The 21660-nt window shown below is 42.6% G+C and overlaps 1 protein-coding gene across 4 annotated transcripts; it reads right to left on the bottom strand.

The window, feature by feature from the left end:
• Positions 1–568: 568 nt before the first annotated feature.
• On the bottom strand, positions 569–20144 carry TRAF3IP2 (TRAF3 interacting protein 2). Of its 4 annotated transcripts, none has more exons than XM_083433672.1 (11): positions 19986–20144; positions 16942–17266; positions 15967–16033; positions 13583–14338; positions 10242–10431; positions 9290–9486; positions 8384–8472; positions 7029–7097; positions 4351–4467; positions 2202–2276; positions 569–1157 (listed from the first exon to the last, which is right to left on the bottom strand). In XM_083433672.1, exons 3-11 carry the CDS (start codon positions 15980–15982, stop codon positions 1011–1013), a joined length of 1656 nt encoding a protein of 551 aa, XP_083289798.1. In that variant the 5' UTR covers positions 15983–16033; positions 16942–17266; positions 19986–20144; the 3' UTR covers positions 569–1010. The 4 variants fall into 4 exon arrangements, with proteins under 4 accessions (XP_083289798.1, XP_083289799.1, XP_083289797.1 ...); XM_083433673.1 differs by having other exon boundaries at positions 17194–17266; XM_083433671.1 differs by lacking the exon at positions 16942–17266.
• Positions 20145–21660: the final 1516 nt, after the last annotated feature.

Genomic DNA, 21660 nt, shown 5'->3' with positions numbered 1-21660 from the left:
CAACACAACCTCATGCTTCTATTGGGCTTGCGGTGGGTTGGGTAAGCTACCATCTCTTGTTGAACAGGGAATGTAGCCATTAACTGTCCTCCACCCATGTCAACAGCTGCCTTCTCAATAAAGATCCCTCGGGTTTACATACAGTATCCCCAGCTGACACTGGTAAAGAAATGCAGTTCATGGAGTTGTCATGTCACAGGATAAGCAATTCTGCATGTAATAGGGGAGACTGACATTAGGGGATGCTGTTTGGGGGAGTAGCCGCATGTCAAGTGTAATGTGCAGCTCTACCCTAATAAGTGGTAGGGTATTCAAATAGAGCACAGATGGTGCTTGACCGGCGTTTAACAGTTTATGCTGCCCGAATCCAGCATAAAATCATTATGCTATGGTTCACAGCCAAACCAGCAAAGAAAATTCCATGATGTATGAAAAAGATTACACACACACACTCAAAGAGAGAGAGAGAGAGACCCATTAACCTTGGGGAGGGGGTTAATGTCTGTGTTTACCCACAATTAAACTGTTGAAACACTCGTGTCTTTCTCTACAGTGAGAACGATAGCAATCCATACGAAAGACCACAGTTTTATTGTGTATGTGAAATGACTGCAGGAGACCATTGCACAATGCAAGAACAGCTGGCCAATAATAAAAGGAACCCAGAGGAAACAGGAATGCAATTGTTTTGCTTATTACAGTGCCACTCACTGTACTAACTGGCTGTGCCGCAGACTTCGAAAGCAAGTTGCTAGAAGACAAAGCGATGAGACATTATTTCCATTTGCAGTTTGTTTAAATACTGCCAGGGAAGCAACGTGCCTGATCAGTTGCAGAAGGAAACATTCAGAATAAAAGAAAACACATGGGCTTGCATTAACCCAAGACAATTCTAGTGTGTGTGTCTGTGTGCACATGCTGTTCATCACCCTAGAAGGGGAAGCCAGGAAAACCCTGGCTGCCAGCCAACAGTTATACAACGATTGCTTCATATGCACTTTAATGGACATTCATAAAGGCACAACCTGGAGAGTGGGCAAAGGTCCTATCGGAGGAGCAACATATTCCTCTTCTCTCAGCAACCGCAACAGAATGTTCTTTTTATTTTGGGGCCAATTGTAGATGTGAGTGTTCTGAAGCCAGGTAGGCACATGCTCCTGTGGGGGAGGGAGGGTGGAAGGCAGCTAGATTAAATTCCGTTCTGTATTTCAGCTTTTCAGAAACCTGAAGGCATCACAGTCACAGGCATATACCTTCCCCTCCCTCCCTTTCTTAAGCGCCTTTGCCAAAACACAAGCAATTAGTCATGCTTTGGGTCCCCTCTCAGCTTATGGTGCAATTTGAATAATTCATTGTAGAAATCACCTGTGTGAAACATTGCTGTCAGCACATTGTGGCATTAACCATCACTTAGTTTTAATGCTCTTTAACTGACATAAAGTAGACACAGTCCCAGCCTTCAAACTGAGGGACAATGGAAATTATTTTACATCACCACATTCATTTATAGCAGAATCTCCCCTCCAAGTGAGGAAGGCACCCCGAGGAGGCAAGCAAAGTTCCATGGAGAAAGAGGATCTTGTAGTAAGTGATAACTTCTCCCGTAATCACACTTGAGGAGACTGCTTACCCCCCCCCCCCCCGGCAGTGGATCCCCACTAATCCAAATGGTTGGAGAAAACAGCATTCCTACAGCCTGATCATCTCAGTGGGATTTGGGAAGAGGAAATTGGGAAAGAGTTGATACTTGGTTGTGAGATTTCCCCGTATGGCACAAAGATGGGGACAAAGGCAGTTTGCTCTGTTCCTTTTCTAAAGACTGCTGTGAGATTGCTACCTATCTTTGACAGGACCAGCAGGCTGCATGTAAGGTGTCTCCACAGCTGCTCATCAAACAGGTGTTTGGTACTATATTGAGTAGAGGGGTTCAAGGCTACCTCATATATAAGTTCAAAGAGGGGAAATAGAAACAATGGGTATATTCCATCAAAACAGGCTAAATTGTGCCAGTCACACTGAATAAAAAGCACACTACTGAAATCAAACTAGACCTTTATCTAAAAATGTTATGAAGCATTTGTCTAAGGTGCCACTTCAAATACTAACATGATTTTATTCAACATTCAAAAAAGGCTTTTGAAGGTTTTTGTCTCGGGTTGTAAAAAGAAATAAAAATAGCATGATTGATCAGTTTTCTTTACCTTTTTTGCATTTGGGAAAAGCACAGGAATGAATCTAAAGTTCATGCTTCCTTGCTGTATAAACTCAATTTGCATCTAAAATATGAAAAACAACATTAGCCCACATATAATTGTAAGAGTTATGCATTCTTATCCTCTAACCGTTCTTTGTGCTGGAGCCCATTCCTGTTCAGCTTGTCTGCTGTATCACATTTCCTGAATCCAGTGGTTATGCTTCACATGCCCTGCCCTGCTCAGCATTCTCAGTGCCAGTCACATATTTGGAGGTGGCAAAATTGTGTCTTGTTCCCCTTTCCCCCTCACCTCCACATTGCAAGTACATTTGTCGCAGTGTGCAGGCAACCCGTTGATGCATATTCTTGACTGAAGACCCCTAACACTATGTTGAATTGTATTTTCTCATCTGCTGTTTAGGTATACTAGAAAATGATATCTAAATCTGTGTGTATGTGTTTTAAATAATATAAAAAAGAAAATTAATCAGTTCCTTACTACAAAACATGTGTTTTGTTGACAACAATACAGAATAGAATTGTATTTGATTTCTGAAATAACCTGGACTTTTGACCAGCTTAGGGGTTTAATTCCCCCTGTCCTAATTCAATTCAGATTGATTTCCGAGCCCCCTAGAGTCCATCTCTGGTCTGAAATGAATCTGGATTAGTAACAACTGATGCTCAGGACCTGCTGTGCACACACAGATGTTTCCTAGGCTTTGGTGAAACCAGGGACACTAGGCTTGTAAGTTGGTTCTCCAAGCTACTTCCCATGTTTCAAATGAGTATCATGATGAAAAGAAAGAGGTGCTTGACTTATAGCTCAGAAATTGTATCAGGATCTGAGCTCCCCACTGTCCCTTCCTTGTGTGCTGCCTGAAGATATAGATATCACAAATTTTAGATATTGCAAATACCAGTTGGGTATCTGGGTGAAGAGTCTGGTTAATCTTAAATCACCAGCCATAATTAATCACAACTAAGTCCTACTGAAAGCAGTGGAATATGACTTAGGCTTACATAGCTTTTGCTGAACTGTGCCTTTTGATTGATTGATTAAATTTCTATACAGCCTTCATCAAAAATGATCCTATGTTGATGCAAAGCAATGTTGGAAGAAAGAAACTCACTAGGTTCTATCCAGCTGCATTATACAGTAGACCGAAATTAATGGACCTAAGTAAGTATTGTCCATTAATTACAGTGGTTCTAATCAAAGTGGACTCATGCTGGATAAAGTCCACAGACCTATTGAAACTTTTGCCCAGCTCAGTTGGTTACAACATGGTGCTGCTAATGCCAAGGTTGCGGGTTCAATACATATACAGGCCACATACATATTCCTGCATTGCAGGGAGTTGGACTAGATGATCCTTGGGGTCCCTTCCAACTCTGCAATTCTATGATTCTAAATCAGGAAGCTTTTTCTCCTGTTAGGAGTGTTCATTGTAACAATGTTTGAAGAAATTATGCCTTTCCCTAACAAGACTTGTGCTTCTTTTTCACAGTCTGGCCCTATGTTTTTGTGTCACCTGAAGAAGTCTGATTCACTGGTGGATGTTCTTTTACTTATTACTGTACTTATCTCCCAGCTGAAATTTGTTGGCAGCTTATTTGATCCGATCAGAAGAAACTCTAGAGAGACTTTGTGAGGGTGTGAGCAAGCTGAGTTTCTGTGGCAATGGGAGGGCCATAAGGGAGAACAGATCAAATGCATGGAGACAGAGAATACACTAGCTCAGATGGGAATTTCCTTCCCCGCCTGCCCCATGCTTATTTTCATAGGTCAGGCAGTCAGATTTACTGTTGTTTGTGGATTCCCATCTCTTTCTGGAGTGGATCTGTATGAGGAAGTGCAGGCATGAGATAAGCTCATATTAAGGGACTTGGGGAAAGGGTATAAAGGGATTTAAACAGGCTGCAAAAGCCATAAAGAAAGTCAAGCAGCTAGTCATATACATTTATCTCAAACAGAACTTCTGAGCAGTCGCAAGTAGCACTGCTTCTAAAAAACACTCAGTACTAACAGGGAACACCAACAAAGCGGCACTTAACTGCAGGACTGATGAAGGACAAGACACAAAGGGCAGTTATTTGGGAGAAGGGAAGCTGAAGACCTCTTTTGAAACGGCAAGCACATCCTCCTCACTTACCATCCTGTGGATATACTTAGTATGTAAGCCATGCTCATCCTTGTCCAGCTGGGATTCAGCCCCTTCAACATCCTGTTTGTATTTTGGACTGATTGCTATGATTATCATCACTGTCTTCTGTCAGGGAGAAAGACGCTTTTATGAAATTGTAAAATGCAGTGTGGTTGGGCAGAGCAGCTTGGAAACCTGCCAGTTTGTATTATACGTGATCTGATGTTCTCTGGAAGCATAAGACAATCCAGTGCATTTTGGCAATGAAGCAAAACTAATCTCTGCACACTGTATTTCCTCATACCAGATTTCCAGGCTTTCTCTCCGCTAGTAAATTTTAACATACTTTAAAATGGAGAGGGGAAAAAAATACATTTTAGCATTGACCAGGTTATCTTCCAGAAACATAAATCTAAAAATAATGTATGCATAAACAATACACCATTACTGTTTATTAACTGAAACTCTACCACTCTTTCTAGTAGAATATGTCCCCTATTTCAGGGGAATCTGAATTCTATGCTCAAATAGACCATGATTTGTGACCTGTATAAAATTGTGACCATTAATAAATATCCTTACTTTTGTTTCTGTTTTGTACCTATTGTCTTCTGGTTATGCTGCCTGCCTGTTTGTTTCCAGACCAAATATAAAGTGCTGGTTTCATCTTTTAAAGTCCTAAACCATTTAGGATGACCTAAAGGAGGCAAGGGAACCCCCAGGAAGAAGAGGGCTCAGAGCCAGGGAATTGGTGGTGGGACAACAAATGTGGTCAGAGGAAAAAGAGGGATCACACTGGGAGGAGGAGGTGTCGGAAGCTGAAGAGGCCACATGGTTTAGTGAGCAGGAAGAGGCTGTGGCAGCAGGCAGTGCAGACTCAGAGGTGGAAGTGGAGGCTGGAGAGGATGGGGACCAGGAGACAGAGATGAGGCAGGCTGCATAAGAATCCAGGAACTCTCCCCCTCCTGCTGTGACCAGCTTCCCACCTCCTGGTCTCCCAGAACACACAGAGGAATGAAGAGGGTAGAGCAATGAGAGACAAGATGAAGGAGCCTTAGTCTGCTGGGGAAGGAACCAGGGGAGGAGCCTTAGAGAGCAGAGGGAAGGCAGGGACCTTCATTCCTCACAAATGCCCCATTGAGGGAAGACCAACTTGGAAGAGTTGCCTGGATCACTAGGACAGAGCTGTTTTATTTCTTTGAATAAAGAGTTAACTTCACTGACATCAGGTGCTTTATTGTTTTATTGCTGACCTGCACCAGACTCCAGCTCCTGACAACGAGCCTGCCTGAGCATGAAGATCAGCCCCTTAGGCCCTACTGCCTGGTCCAAGAAGATGAACAGCAACTAAGGACATGGCCTTTTCAGTGAGGCTCCCGTATTTACAGAATGCCCTTCTACAGGAAGTTAATATGCCCACCCTCATCACTGGTGATTTTTAAAAAGAACCCATAAGAGCTTTTTCAGTCTGTGCTTTAATTGCTGTGTCCAGAAGCAGTTTGCCAGGTGGGACAGAGCCACAACACCAGATTCTTGGCAGGTGAGTCGCCATGCTGTTGTTTCTGCCACCTCCCCATCCAGGTAAGCAGTAGTGGCTCACTGCTGGGAAGCTAGCATAGCAGCTGTGCCTCACCAGCTTCAGATTGTGTCTTGATTAAGTTTTACTTTTCATTTGAAGAGGTATAATGAGGATTTTAACTGAATTTTGTTCACACACCCACACACCCACACACACACACCCATGAGCAGCCAATTCACCTTGCTGAAACATTTTTGAGCCTGTTTTCACAGTTTGGGCCCCCTGGAAAGAACTTGTTTATTTTTAAATAATTAAAGCGAAGGCACAATTCTGCCTTCAGCTGTACACTTAGCGCTAACACAATGTCATTGTGGAATGAACACAGCTTGTCAACAGTTATTTTAATCTTATGTAGGTCCTCCTTCCCCAAATGCTTTAGACTGCAAGCCTAAACTCCATTTTGCCAGGAGTAAGCCTCCCTAAATTCAGTAGAACTTAACCTCTGAGCAGATATGCTTAGGATTGTGCTCTTTCGTTTGTGATCCTAAAATACTTAGCAGTATCTTCTATGCAAAGCCTCTATGTCAACCAGTGTTCCAAAATGCATAGTGTTCCCTATCATGAGGAGATTTGGAAATGGAAAGTGTTTACAAACTTTTTTTAGACTTCCTGAGAAGATTGGGGTGGGGTGTGCAATGGACATAGAAAGTGCACCCACAAAGATGTTGGGGCATGGCTGGCATAAGCCCCCCTCCTTCCCCACGTATTTGGAATGCTTGAAAAGGCCTGATGTATTTTATTTTGTTTGCATTTATAAGCTAAAAACACAAATGTTTTTGCTTCTGCATGCAACTTTTAAAAACCTAAACAAATAAATATGTAGCTAACACAGGCATTTTACAGATCTATGAAAGCCAAGTTCTCCTATCTCAGAAGGCTCACATTTTAAATTAGACAGAATGGGTGGGAGGCAAGGGTAGGAACAACATGAATAATTAAGTCACAAGGGGGGCAGGAGATGCTTCTGTTTCAGTCCTGGGTTCTTACCAGTATTGTCTTAAGGACTGATTCCTTAAGGATTGCCATTGAGCTTCCTATGCCCAAAACTGTCTTTGAGCTGCCTGTGGAAAATGCTTCTACAAGAACCACCTTTCCCCCCTTTACTTACATCACTCAGGTAGCGTTCCATCCACTTGATAATGTCAATACCTCGAACTGTGTCCTCAAATATATCAATCTATAAGAACGGGAAAATATTAACATTTCTTCAGCTCTGTGAGCAGAGCTCCATCAAAACAAAGAAGATTCACAAAGTATCTCTTCAATGCATATTGAAGGCATATGACTTCCCTCAAAGAATCCTGGGAAGTGTAGTTTATTCTTCACAAAGCTACAATTCCCTGCAACCTTAAACTACAGTTCCCAGGATGCTTTGGGGGAAGCCATGCTCTTTAAATGTTTATTGGATGTGCTTTGAAGGCATAATATGGTTCTGCCCTCAATGTGTAGTTTCCCAGTTCAAAAGCTGAGGTGCAAGTGTACATAGTCTAACAAGGCTCTCTATTCACAAAGAGCCAGGGCATTTCTGCAGCTTGGTAAGTTTCTGCTAGCAATATCACAGCTGACAAGGAATCTCCAGGGACCTCAGCTAATTATTTTCCCCTTCTGTCACCTGAGGCCGACTCCAGATGGGTCTTTGACAGCAGGTGTATTCTGCAAAAACCGTATACACTTTCGGTGTATTTTAATGGTCTTGTTCTGGACCTCCTGCTCCTCCTCCTGCTTCAAAAATGTTCTTCTGTACTACTGCATTATTGACTCTGTACTGTCTTCCTCTGATTCCATCCAATCCTTTGTTTCAGTTTCCACCATCTGCCTTCCCCTCCATGGTCTTTAGCAACATTGAGCCATGGCTCCATATCACCCTGCCTAGTATTCTGCAAGATTGAACCCCAATTTGTCAAAAGTGGCAAAGAATCACACCTTTCCCCCTCTAGAAAAAAGAGGCATTATTCAGAGTTTGTGAGGTCATTCCATCTTGTCCCCTGTGCTGTTGTGTAGGATTCTTGTATTCCAAGACAGTTCACTGCCTGGGGTTTGGGCTGTGATGCAAAGTTTAGACCCCTGTTTAACCTTGACCTTGAGGGAAAATACAACCCTATCCACACTTGCCCTGAAGCCCTATTGAACACAGTGTGACTTGCTTCCAAGCAAAACTGCATAAGCTTGTGTTGTACAGGTGATGTAGAAACAGTTTCAATGTTCCAAAGGATTGTCAGTACAACCTTACTCCACTTTAGTGTATTACATAAACTTTGCGTTGGAATTTCAAATACACCACCTAAGCCTCTTCCCCCCTCATTCATATATTTAGAGTTTGAGTACATGCCACTGCATACAGGATTCATCAACGCAGGCAGGAACATTAAAAAGGAAGACAAAGCTTTAAAGATATAGACAACCGATTTCATACATGATTGAATTCCAGCAAAGGGAAACACCCTTCCAGAATAGAGTACTTACAGCTGTCTGAAATCCATTTACAAACAAAAAGTTCACAAATTTCATGACCTCCTCAGCTGTGTCCACAGAGTAGGTTATGAAGACTTTACCTAAGAGAGATGATCAAAGTATTGTTCAAAGTACTAGCTCTATCTTGTTTGATTTAGATAATAGTCATAAGAATTTATTACTTCTACTCCACCCATCTGACTGGGTTGATTATTATTTGTACAATGGAGCTGAACTGGCTCAGTGTCTTGTGATCATGCTAGGCATCTCCATTAGAGACACCTAGAATACCTTTAATTTGGCCCATGGCCCTGCTCTGAAAAGCAGAAACCCTCAGAGTATATGACACTTTCAAGGGAAAATGCTCCTTCTCCAACCACCTAATGATTCCTGGACCCTAACGTTAAAAAAATGAAAGTTCATAAATACGACTGTTATAAGCCATGAAAATGTCACTTCCTACTCCAGGCACTTCCTCCTAATCCTTCTAGTTGTCTGTTCTCCAGATTAATTGCATGGTGCCTGCCTAGTACTTTGAACTGCATGCTACTTTGAACCCCAAAATGTGGATGTGGTTAAATCAAGAATATGGGGAGTAGCAAGAACCTCAGGCCTAGCAGAGTTGTATCCAGGCAGTCTCCACCTGGAATAGTTTCAGGCCCTTTAAGGATATAGCTGGGCTTCTGGTGAAAAAGATCCACTTCCAGGACAACTAGAAGAAACCAATTTTAAAAGGCCATGCCCTGGTGTTATCTGCTGTTAGGCTGAGGCAGCACTAGAAGTTGCTACAATCAGCAGGAGAGTGTGGTTCTATGTATGTATGATCCTCCCAGGACTGGGCCATCCACTTTCTTCACTAACCAATGCTACGGCTTTATACACAATTTTCCAAACATGGCGGTGGGGGGCGGGACTTACGCAGCTCTTCTGGCAAATTACTTGTCCTCAGTGTTCCCCTGACTGCAAAATTACTTGGAGGCCTTGGAATGGCAGCTGGGCATTGTGGGCCATTAGGCTGAGCCATGGAATCAGGAGGGCACCTATAGATGTCCTCATGAGCGCCATAAGCCTTGGATGATCCTCCACCATGCAGTAGTTGGTTCTGAAACTGGCCACTAGGAAAAACATGAAGAGTCATTATAAAATGTTAAAAGCTGCTGATTCTAACAGCTCATGTGTGAGGCCTGTTTTTAATGAGAAAATTTTCCTTTTATGAAAAAGTCACTTTAGCAATAAAAAGGTGGCTCAATGCATGACTGATCTCATGCTGTCAGCTCCTGAAGAGATCACAAATAGCCTAAGAGAGTCTCTCTAGGAGGCCCTCCAGCATCTTTCCAGAGGCTGCTTAAAGATCCACGAGCCCCACAATAAGCCCAGGGCAGGGAGCATGTGCCACTAGCCCCTGAAGAGACCACCAGAGGTCTAAAAGAATTCTGTGGCCAGTGCTTCATTATTTTAGCTTTTAATTTTGCTTGTTCTAATATCTTAAATTGCAAAGTTCCTGCAGTGCATTGGCCAAAAACTGGGTTATAAATGTAGCAAAAAAGAGATAAACGTACTCGGCATTCTGAAAAACCCTCTCTGTGTGGTATAAAAGCATTCTGGTAATGTAAATCACCCAGGCCTTTATACCAGCTCCAGCTAGCACAGTCAGTGATCAGGGGTTATGGGAGCCGTATTCCAAAATGTTGGAAAGGCACCTGATTGGGGAAGGCTGTTTAGACCTACTTTAGCTGCCACAGTTAAAACAACACCTTATGCATACCAATAGCACCACTGCCACAGTCAAGACAGCCTCTGAAAAGCTTGCGTTAGCTTCCGCCAGCTTCTTGCAGCTGAAATTTTCCAATGAATCTCAGGACAAACTTACTACAATCTTTGAAATTCTCCAGAAGAGCTGTCTCTCTCAGGGAACCTTTCTTCATTGCATTTAGGAGAAGGAGGACTGGAATAATTTGGGATTATTTGCCGGCCAGGATGGATGGCTCTTACACAAGGGCCAGGAACAGGAAGGCGTGGTTGAGGTGGATGTGCGAAGTGTCGATAGTGTGTTTGCCCATCTAAGAGTAGAAAAGGAAAACTTGAGCCACTGCATAGTTAAGTCACCTTTGAACAACAGAATTTAACAAAACAGCTAATGAATATGATCAAACTACGAGTTTAGCACATTGCACCCACTAGAATCGATAGGTTTAAGCATGAAATTGTGTACTAGAAAATGGTCTCTGTCACTTTAAGCAGAACTTCCAATTTGCTGAAGGTGATGCCCATGATGTAGTGGCAGGCTGTAAAGTTCGCTTCACTAGTTGAGTGATGGAAATAGGTTCACAGTATACCTAATGGGAATGATCCACTTTTTTACTTCCAGAAATGGTTAGCAGTATGTTGTCTCACTCTGGAAGATATGGCAGATTTGGAATTGAGAACCTTGACAGTTAAGAAAATTGCCAGTGTTGTGAACAGACTAAAATGGTGTGAAATAAAATTATGAGCATCAATACTGGAGGGTTGTTTTTGTTTAAGTTCACAGTGCAATCAGGTTTCTCTCCTTGAAAACCTTGGGCACAATTCAGCCAAAGTCAAGCATTTATACTAGGGATTTAAGCATGTGCTTCACCATCCCACTGAAATCAATAGACTTAAAATTGGTTAGTTGTAGATAGATTGTGTTTTGTATTTTTCATGGTTTTCTTACGGTTTTAGATTTTAAGAAAACACCTGGCCAAATTAAGCACTCTTTCAGCAAACTAAAAAATAGGATAGAGGAACAGGGCAACCCTTTGCATATTGACACCAAAGGAAGCATTTGATTTTTTGATTGATTACTATAATCCAGTTTGATTATGAGTTATAGAAAAGTGGGAAACAAATGTTGGAAATAAATAAATAAATAAATAAATAAATAAATGAGGCTTACTTCTAGATCAGTGTGTGGAGGATTGCGACCTTAGAGGCCATGTTAACTCATTGAGATGAACAAAGTCTCAAAGTGCTTCACTTTGGTGTGATCATAAACTCAAAAAGCTATAAGACTTGTGAAGGAAATGCAAGAACTAGGAATGCTACAGCTCCAGCAATTTATCTTGCCCTTTCTTCCATGGGAATATGAGCTGGTTTCACCTCCAGCAATCACATACCTGTGATTTGAATACTAGGAACTCCCTTGCAAAAGTAACATTCATTTCAGAAGGCATTATCATTGAGAGAATGCAGCTGAAATGCAGTGCTGAGTCTATTATGAATATGAAAGAGCAGATGCCCTGGCTAGATGGCTGCCTGGGAGCACAGCACACTAGATTGTTTCTGTCTAGAAGGTGCACATTAGAACACATTAAGTACAAAACCCTATTGTGAGCGATGATTGCCCAGTAATCATTGGAAATGTGAAAAGCTGTCAGGAAGCCATTTTATGCCTCGTAGAAGATAGGAAGTTAGTAAGCAAAATACTGCCTTCCAGCTCTGAACAAGTATGTTGGTTTGGGGTTTTTGTGGGGTGGGGGGAGGTTCTTGAAATATGGCTCAAATTACATAATGGCTCATGTTTTAAAGAAAGTGTTGTTCAAGTAGCACTGTTAAACTAGTATATATTTAACAGGGTGAGAAATGAGGGGGCGGTGTAGCCCGGGTCCATTTAGCAAGTAATTTTTGTCTTCTTAGCATGGAAAGTGGGGTGATCAAATCTGATGTGATAGTGGCTCAAACTTTGAACACTTCCATGGAAAGGCACGATGAACCAGACTGTGCCAGGCCTGGGGATTCCTGTGCATTTTCAACTATCCTCCTAATTATCACTTATATCTTCTCAAATACAGTGGTACCTCAGGTTAAGAACTTAATTCGTTCCGGAGGTCCTTTCTTAACCTGAAGCTGTTCTTAACCCGAAGTACCACTTTAGCTAATGGGGCCTCCCACTGCTACTGCACCGCCACTGCACAATTTCTGTTCTCATCCTGAAGTAAAGTTCTTAACCCAAGATACTATTTGTGGGTTAGCAAAGTCTGTAACCTGAAGCGTCTGTAACCCGAGGTACCACTGTATCATCATTTCTCGACATGGAAATCTTCATCTAGTGCAGCTTTGCGCAAGAATGTGGCACATTATGGGCACGTGGTGGGATTGCTTCTAGTCGGAAGCATCAGGGTGCCAGAATGCAGGGATGACACGAAAGAGGACATAGCATCCAACTATCTGTCAGGTAACAACACTGGCAGATGGCTATAAAAGCCATAAGACCCCCAGGGAAGATGAGGCACAGTGAGGTGGGTAAATTCACTCTAACAGGGAATCTAAAAACAGCTATAACTTTTCACAGAAGTGAATGAAACTTGCAGCCCCTCCAGAGTGTGGAGCCTGATAAACTGTAGGCAGATACCCATAGGGGTTTTAATGCAGGAGCAGGGCACCTTTCATGTTTCCTCCCCTAAACACAGCCATTACAATTTCTGCATTACAGCATGAACCTGGGAACTGAGGGAAGGCAGGGGTGTTGAGGGAAAGAAATCCCTACATTGATTTGCTCAGGGGAAGGAGGGGTGGAAAGTTAGCATTAATTGCCAGGAAGGACTGGGTTGGTAGAGGAAATATCACCCCTAGTAAGGCCCTTGTTACTCCAAGGGTCAGTTGGGGGGGTAGACACTTCCTACCACAGATTTTTGGGGATATGTTAGAGATCTCTCCATAGGAGAAGGCATTTAATGGTGCAATCAGAAATGTGAGAATCTTCCCCAAATCACCCTGATTTGCCTTGTAATTTTGGGTACGTACAGAGTTGATGCATACCCTTAGTCTAGTTTTAGCAAGTTGATAATAGGAGAGAAAACTATTGAATCTTCAAATTCTGGCAGAAAGCAAGGAGAAAAATGATGGAAGTGATTAAAGAATAATAAAGGGAAATATAATATTATCAGGACAGGAAGTTATAGTAGAGAAAGGCAAGTGCCAGATCACAAAATGTGAGAATTAGATTAGCAGAGATTTCTCATTCAGAAGTGTAAACATCTGAACTGCGCAGCTGATTTGTTGAATGGAATCCCCAGCCTTTATGAGGTCACTGGTATAGCTAAGAACTGCAAACATAAAAGTGGATGGCAAGAAATGCTAGAAGCCAGAAGCACACGTTTCTTATGATTAAATATAGTTGGAAAAACTGTGCAAAATTCTCTAAGCTACTTAGGAAAAAAAGTATTCCGAATACCTGACCAGTTAACTTACATGGATTCTGGCAATGTAAATCCCCAGGAATGTAGTATCTAGGATGCCACTGAGATTGTGGGGAAGGATGGGCCAGTTGTGGGAACACAGGATATGGCTGAGGGTCCATCTGCGGTAACTCTCTGGACATCAGAGGCCTTGGAAGGTCTTGGAGGTTAAAAACGGAAGTCAGTGGCAATGGAGGTTCTAGCTGCCTGATGCCCATAAGATCCAGAGGCTGAGAATCATATCCTGCATCTTCTGTTCGTAGGTCTACTGGTGGTCTATTACATTGAGTTTGGTTTAGATTTGCATTCTCCTGACTTTCACCAGATGAATTTTGGTAAATGTCAGATGAGCTTTGTTGCAGACCACTAGAATTGTGTCCGGTGTCAGGAGAATCAGCTGAAGGCCTAGACCTCAGCAGCTGGTTCCTTTTGTCTATAGATAAAATATGAAGTTCTGATGAAGTTGTTGATTCAGTGAATGGACCAGGAGGTATCTCCCTTCTAGAATCCTGGCATCGTTGCAGGTGATTGTGGTTAGACGCTTCCAGATCAGCATTATTATAACCCACACGATTAAGGTGCTTGCAGAAACATGATTGCCTAGTCAATGAATGAGAAGCCATTTGAGATGGATAAGATCCTATGGGCACCAAGTTCTCTATATTTTCACCAGAAGGGTCCAAAGCCTCTTCCAGTGAATGCTCTGGAAATGGCGACCAATCTCCAGTTTCATCATGTTCAACTGGTATACTTCGACCCATCGCAGCACCTAAAAACAGAAAAGAAATACAGTATAAAGTGTCTATTGATTTGTTATGCATAAAATACAAGCAAAGATGTTTGACCTTGTGAACAACTTGGATAGCTCAGTTGGTTAGAACATGGTGCTGATAATGCCAAGGTTGCAAGTTCAATCCCCATACTACTACTACTACTAAATTTATTTATACCATGCCCTCCCTGGCCAAAACAAGGCTCAGAGCGGTTAACATCAAATATTTAACATATTACCATAAAAGCAATCAACCAATTAAAATACATCCTAAAATCAAATCAGAATCAAAGTGAAATCCAATCAGATGGTAACCTGCAAATTAGGGATGGGGACCTTAAATGCTCACCAGGCCTAACTGTTTATACTGATCTTGTATGAGCCTGTGAGAAAAGTTGGGGGACCACTTTCATGCAAGTTCTTATAAGGAGAAAGGGGGAGTCAGACTGGACCCTGGCCAAAGGCCTGGCGGAACAGCTCCGTCTTGCAGGCCCTGCGGAAAGATGTCAGATCCTGCAGGGCCCTGGTCTCTTGTGATAGAGCATTCCACCAGGCCAGGGCCACAGCTGAAAAGGCCTTGGCCCTGGTTGAGGCCACTCTAATCTCCTTGAGGCCCGGGACCTCTAAGGTGTTATTATTTGCAGACCGTAAGGTCCTCCGTGGGGCATACCAGGAGACTATATGGGACAGCTAGATATTGCTGCATTGCAGGGAGTTGAACTACATCAGGGGTTGGCAAACTAAGGCCCGGGGGCCGGATGTGGCCCACCGGGTTCATTAATCCAACCCGCAAACCTTGCGGACCCTGCCACCCGCTTGGTCAGTCCTTGCGCTAAACCGGCCTGGTTTAGAAGCCTTGCTGCGCGGGGACTGACTTCTGCGATGCTGGCGCAGCTTCTGCAGCCAATCTGAAGCTGGAGATGCCTCTGGGTGACGCCCCTTCCTTCTCACTGAGGCAGCCACGTATGGCCAAGAGCCGAGAGGGAGGAAGCAGCGGCGGCAGGGAAGCTGCCTCCACCGCCCAGGCCAGCGGCTTGGGCTCTGCACCTCGCAGATCCCTGGCTGAGGAAGAGGACAAAGATGCTGCCAAACATGAGGCAGCAGTGGCGGCATGAGTGGCAGCGGCAGGGGGTCCTTTCGGGAGAGGGGGGTCCTTCGGGGGGGTGCTTTCGGGAGGGGGGGATGCTTTCGGGAGAGGGTAGGTCTAGCCCCCCCAAGGTCTGAGGGACAGTGGACCGGCTCCCTCCTGAAAAAGTTTGCTGACCCCTGAACTAGATGATCCCTTCCAGCTCTACAATTCTATGATTCTATGCTCAGATACCTGCAAGCAGAATTAAGTTGGGCACAAGCCACATTGAGTGGCCCCTCACCCCCAATCTTTTTGTTTCATACCCAACCCTTTGCCCCTGTCTCCAGGTGAGATGTGTGTTTTTATGCCGGTGTTGGAAGGCATTTGGCATTCTTTCAAGGATAATTTTTCACAGCAAGCAGCACACTGTTTACCCATCTCTGATGTGATTCGTGATTAGACAGCCAAGAGATTACGATACATTTTATCATCACTGGTTGAATGGCTTTTGAAGAATTAAATTAACTCTGCATAGTTGAGAAGCAAAAATACTAACCTGTTAGGGACGCCATTTCAATATTTTTTAAGAAATCCGTCGATAGATGTACCAACTGCAGATGCAACTGCGCAGGGGAAGACAAAAATATCATAGCTGAGGATCAGAGCAAAACTCTTGATCACATTGATGTCTCAATATGGATTCTTAGTCTAGTGGCAGCATTCGTATCTAGTCTTCTGCACCACAGATGCTGTGTTGGTTTGGCTCCTTAGAACCTGGTGTTCTGGTCTATTTTTTTCTATTTTATTCTTAAAAGTGGGTTCTGACTAAAAATAGGTTCATAAAAGGTTCATTTATGCAATATATTGTTTGTGACTGACTCCAACACACCACACATTTCCCCCCACTATGATTTTATTTATAAAATAGTTCCATTCTAGCTATTACACCTTCCCAAAGGACCTTTCATACTTTTTAGGGTCTCTGATACACAAAAAATAATAAATCCCCCGCTACTAAAAATGTATTTAGTTTGACACTGTCCTCCATGGTATAATACTTCAAAACCAAGAGTTAATACTTGTTAAGGACATCCTACTTTAGCTCTCCTGCGTTTTCATTTTACAGCATCCATTTGGGCTCTAAGTGTATGGGTAAAATACCCTGAATTTCATAGCTTGTGACTTATCTAAATTAGCAATTTCCAATTCCATATTGCATCTCTTTTATGGAGGCAATAAACACATAAAACTAGGTAGAGGTGAGAATATTCTTTGTTAAACCCCTTAGAAGTTTTAGTTAGAGTTCAGAGATGCATTTTGTTACATAAATTTGCCACAGAATGTCCAAGTATGGAGTTGGTGGCAGATTTGGATTGGAAGGTGATGCAGGAGAGGGAGGGTGCAAGCCTTTGCCTTTGCACTGTAGCCCCAAATCAAGCCAGCGCCCTCCCAAAGCTGCTATTACCCACAGAGGGAAAAACCTAAAGGACTTAGGATCCTAACAAGTGAGTGTTTGTTTCTCCATTCTGACCTGTGCAGCTCTCTGGTCCAAAAATCCGTGCGTTTAATTTGAGGAAGCACATGTTATTCATGGTTAATTTTTCTTGCCAAGTTTGGAAGAATAATAATGTGTTCCAGTAGAGATGATTTGATGTGTTCCTTCAAGCCTCACTCATTTTGCAGTTGCATAAAGGGAAAAGTTCAATATTAAAACTGAAACAAATCCAATTTAACTTCTTCAGTTTCTGCTGAGGAGAAACCACTGAAAACTGCCTGCACATACCTAGAGTCCTGTAGACTTAAACTGTAGTAACCTCCACACCATCAGAGATAATCACTTAAAAATGTATTTCTCTCTGGAGGAACATAAACAGGCATGATGGAAATCTACTCCTAAATGAAATACAATAGGAGATCTGCTGACTGGGTCAGAGGACAATCCTGTCCCCCCTCTTCCTTCTTTAACCTCTAAAATATCAGGCTGAATCTCATCCTTTCCCAAAGGACTGCAGAACCAAAAAAATACATGGAAAGAAAAAAGCACCCATTAGTAGCAGAAAGTGAGATCAAATGGACACTGCAACTAGACAATCACTCTACAATTTATTTTTAAAATGAATGTTTTTTTGTTTCCTTTGTTGTTTCGTGGTCACAATGAGGTTTTATTGTAACTGCAGAGATGTTGGAAGAGAATATAAAAGACCCATGAGAACATTTTCATACTGTAGCCTCAGCTTGAGGAAAGTTCAATCTGACTTTTGTTTCCAAAGGATTGGGGCAAAAGTAATTCAATCCTGGTTTAAACAGCTCCCACTTCTGTCTATAATACGGTCTTCAACCCACCACTTCCCAAGTCATCTGAATATACAATGAATATATCAGTGTGGCAGGGAAGTAACAATAGTGCTGCAGTGCCAATGTTATAAAAAATAGAGCAGGAGACTCTTAACCTCAGGGTCATGGGTTTGAGGCCCACTTTAGGCAAAGGTTTCCTGCACTGCAGGGGGTTGGGCTAGATGACCCTTGTGGTCCCTTCTAACTCTGCAATTCTATGGTTTATTTAATTTATTATTACATTTCTACCTCACCTCTCCTTCAAGGAGCTCAAGGTGGCATACACAGTTCTTTCCCTTCCCTGTTTTATCCTCATAACAACCCTGTGAGGTAGACTAAGTTGAGAGAGCATGACTGGCCCAAAGTTCTCCAGTGAGCTTTCCATGGCTAAGTGGGGATTTGACCCAGGGCCTCCCCGGTCTTAGCCACACACTCAAACCACTGCACACTGCTATGAAAACTTATAGCACTGATCATCTGTTCAAGGTGTGGATATGCACAGATTCTTGAAAGCATGGGACCATAGGTTTTTGCATTATACTGACTTACACTCTTGAACAGTCTAGCTCAAAATTGTCTGCATTAACACAATTTAGGATCTATTAACTCCTATGTTTTCTCTCCCTTCCTTGTCAAAACTACATTATGCAACACAAATTCCTTCTGCAAATTGCTCTGGAGGTCTTCAGTGAGAGATTTGGCAGAAAACTCAAGCTTTTGTGAGTAGGCTGTTCCAAATCTGAGTTGCAAAAGGCCCAGACAGAGAGGCGATCTTCCATTTGGCCTGTCAGCGTGGTTGAAGGACTAGGAAACACCAGAAGCACGGGAGCAATTTCCCCTTAGCTAAAACAAAGAGGCACAGCAATGTTGATAACTAAATGACTGTGCCAATGGATAACAGTCATTCAGGCTTCCAAGATGCAGTAGATGAGTAGTAAGAGAAGCAGATGCTAATAACTAGCTAATAATTTATCATGGATGAGTTCATATTGATGGCTGAAATGCATAACATAATAAGATTCAGCATTTAAGAAAGATCACATCTTACTCTCATGCTCAGTTCCAAATTCACACTGCTTAGTACAATTCTTCACATAGATTGTTTGAAATCTGGGTAGTTTCCTGCTTAAAGGCTTGTGTCAGCCTACGAGATTTCCAAAGAACAGGCCTCGCTAAACCAGCCTGCTTTTGATTAAACCTTTTCTGACAGGAAGAGAAAGAATGCACAGTGAAGAATGGCGTACTAGGTAAATTCCTCCCACTTCAAAGGCCTTCAGTTTCATGCTGTTTAAGACAGGCCCATAGCTAGGATTCAGACATGTGAAGAAAAGAGAGGAAGCAGACTATTGAGTATATAAATATATATATGTGTGTGTGTGTGTGTGTGAGAGAGAGAGAGAGAGAGAGGCAGAGGGAATAAGAGAATTACACTTGCCTTCATATGCTTTTGTCACAGCATTTTTCTTAAATTAAAAAGAGTACAGGACAAAAGATACATGTCCAAAAGAACTATTCATCAATCTCACTATTCTGCTTTCAACAGCACTCAGTTCTGCATATTTCATAGAAACATTTAGCAGTCTAAGGCATGGAACCCTAGCAACAACCTTCTTCAGCTATAGGTCTGTGACAATGTCCCTCTCCCATAAAAAGTGTGTGTTGTTTATTAATGTATTTCTATTTGTTATCTTGTATTTCTATCTATTATCTATTATTTATCTCTGACCATTAAATCCACTAACATTACTAACTGCTTAATCATTTAACTAGTAGCAATAACTTGTGAGCCCCGTAAAAACACACCTTTTGAAAATACCAAATCCATTACAAATTGGAAGCCATACAGAGGTCGACGCTTCTCACACCCATATGTTAAAGTAAGCTCATTTTGCATTGCATATACGGAGGAGCAGAAGAATCACAGCCATGGTCTCTCAACCTGTGAGGATCTGCTGTAGCAAGGCCTGACATTTCCCCACGACAGTACTGCAGATGTACAGGACGACAGAAGCAAACTTTCTGTGTTTTCAAAGTATCTGTCTTCCCCACTGATAATCAGATATAACTACCTGCAAAGTGGTCACCAAAGCTCTTAAGCGCAGCCCTTTTGCTACTGGAGAGAATTGGCAGCCAAGAAGAGCACACCCAGACAGAGAAGAACAAACCACATGAGAGAAAGTGGGTCAGCAGCTAGGGAGAAATATATAAGGAAGTGGGGTGGAAGGACCTTTGAGAACTTACCTTAGACCCCAGAAGATGACTAGGGAGGCAGCGAGGACCACCCTAGCCTTGCTAGGGTCCTTCTTCTCTTAGGACTTATTCTCTTCCCCTCCCTTTTCTCTCTCTCTCTCTGTTTTCCACTGCCTTCCTCTGCCAGGTAAGTTGCTGAACAGGCTTCGTCTGTACCAGGAAGTAAAACAGTCTATGCAAATCACGCAGAAACAGTGTGGGACGCCTCTTTCTGAAAAGCCCAGAGGGCAGACAAGGGGGAAAATGCAATCGATAAGAGAGCAGAACGATGTTAAAAATTGACTAGAGATTGTCTAAGGAGGCGAAGCTCTTTTTCTTTCAGCTGTTCGGGGAAGTGGGAGAAGAGGGGATTCTACTTTAATTTCTGTCAGAGAAAAAGTATGAAGATCTTCACTTTGTGTTACAGAGTGGGAGAAGGTAGAACAGCTGAATCAAATATTAGTACATTAGCTACAAATACTCCACTACATTGTACAATTCTAAATGCTAACACGAGAGTTTTCAGGTTAGGATATGATGGGTGTTAATTTTATCGTTGAAAAGTGGGGTGTACATCAGTGGGCTTGTTTTTAGGTGCCATTTGTGAAAATGTGTGATTAAAAAAAAAATCCCCCAAGCAATGAGACTTAAACATCTTTCAATATAAAGTATATAATTTAAAGTGGAACATAGCACAAGAGCTTGGTTTTAATGTGGCCAATCCTGGGAAACCTAGAAAACCTTTAAAAGCTGTGTGCTGGCAGAAGCTTGTGGGGTGTTTTCCCTGACCCCCATCTCTGCAGCAGAGTTACAGAAGAAGCTGCACCTTTTCCATCAGTTCAGATGTAGTCAACATAGTGCCTCTCTGACACTGCTGGACTTCCAAGTCCCATCAGCCCAGGTGAACAAGTGAATGGCCAAGAATGATGGGAGTTGCAGTCCAACCACATTGGAAGGACACCACTTTGGCTTCCCCTACATCAGATGGCTTCCCCTACATCAGATGGTATCCACGTCTTCCTGAAGGTGGACAGTGATGGCAGGAGTGTGCACTGTTGAGCGTTGCTGCACAAAGATGCATAGAGAGCCTTGAGCTGTGTCAACTTTTCCCTTCTTGCTATTTTCTGTTTGGAAGCTAGACAGGTGGGTGAGGGTTGTATGGAATTGCTGATTTGGCCCCAAGTGGCTGAGGCATTTCAGAACCCTTTGCCACCCAGATGTCAAGCATTTCTCTCCTTCCTAGCAACTTCTTGGATGATCCCACCCACCTCTACTGCTTCAGTGTTGGAAGGAAGACTGGCTGCTTGTCATGCTTGTCAGACGACAGGGCCTGCTCTTGTCAACTTTGGCCCTGAGAGGGAAGAGCATTTTTGTTTTATTATTTGAAGCATTTTGAACATCTCTTTAAATGTACTTATTCTTTGATTAAATCAGTTAAAAGGAATATGATTAACGAACTAAACATCTTTAATCAGTGGAAGGGCCTCAGCAAAGAGCAATGGTGATTAGAAATGTGAGGAGAGTCTTCATTCTCCATTTTGAAGAGTACTTACCTTGTTCCTGTTTGCTGGTGGAGTGGGGAAGCTGAAATGAAAAGCATCACAATTTTCAGCCTAATTTTTGCTAGTAAGAATATTTTGCTATTTATTATTTAAAGAAAATGGTTATAGTTGTGCGTGCAGGACTA

This window comes from Podarcis tiliguerta, assembly GCF_965153285.1.
Source record: "Podarcis tiliguerta genome assembly, chromosome: 3".
NCBI lineage: Eukaryota > Metazoa > Chordata > Lepidosauria > Squamata > Lacertidae > Podarcis > Podarcis tiliguerta.
The sequence above is the reverse complement of the archived record's forward strand: the minus strand, read 5'-3'. Positions and strand labels throughout refer to the sequence as shown.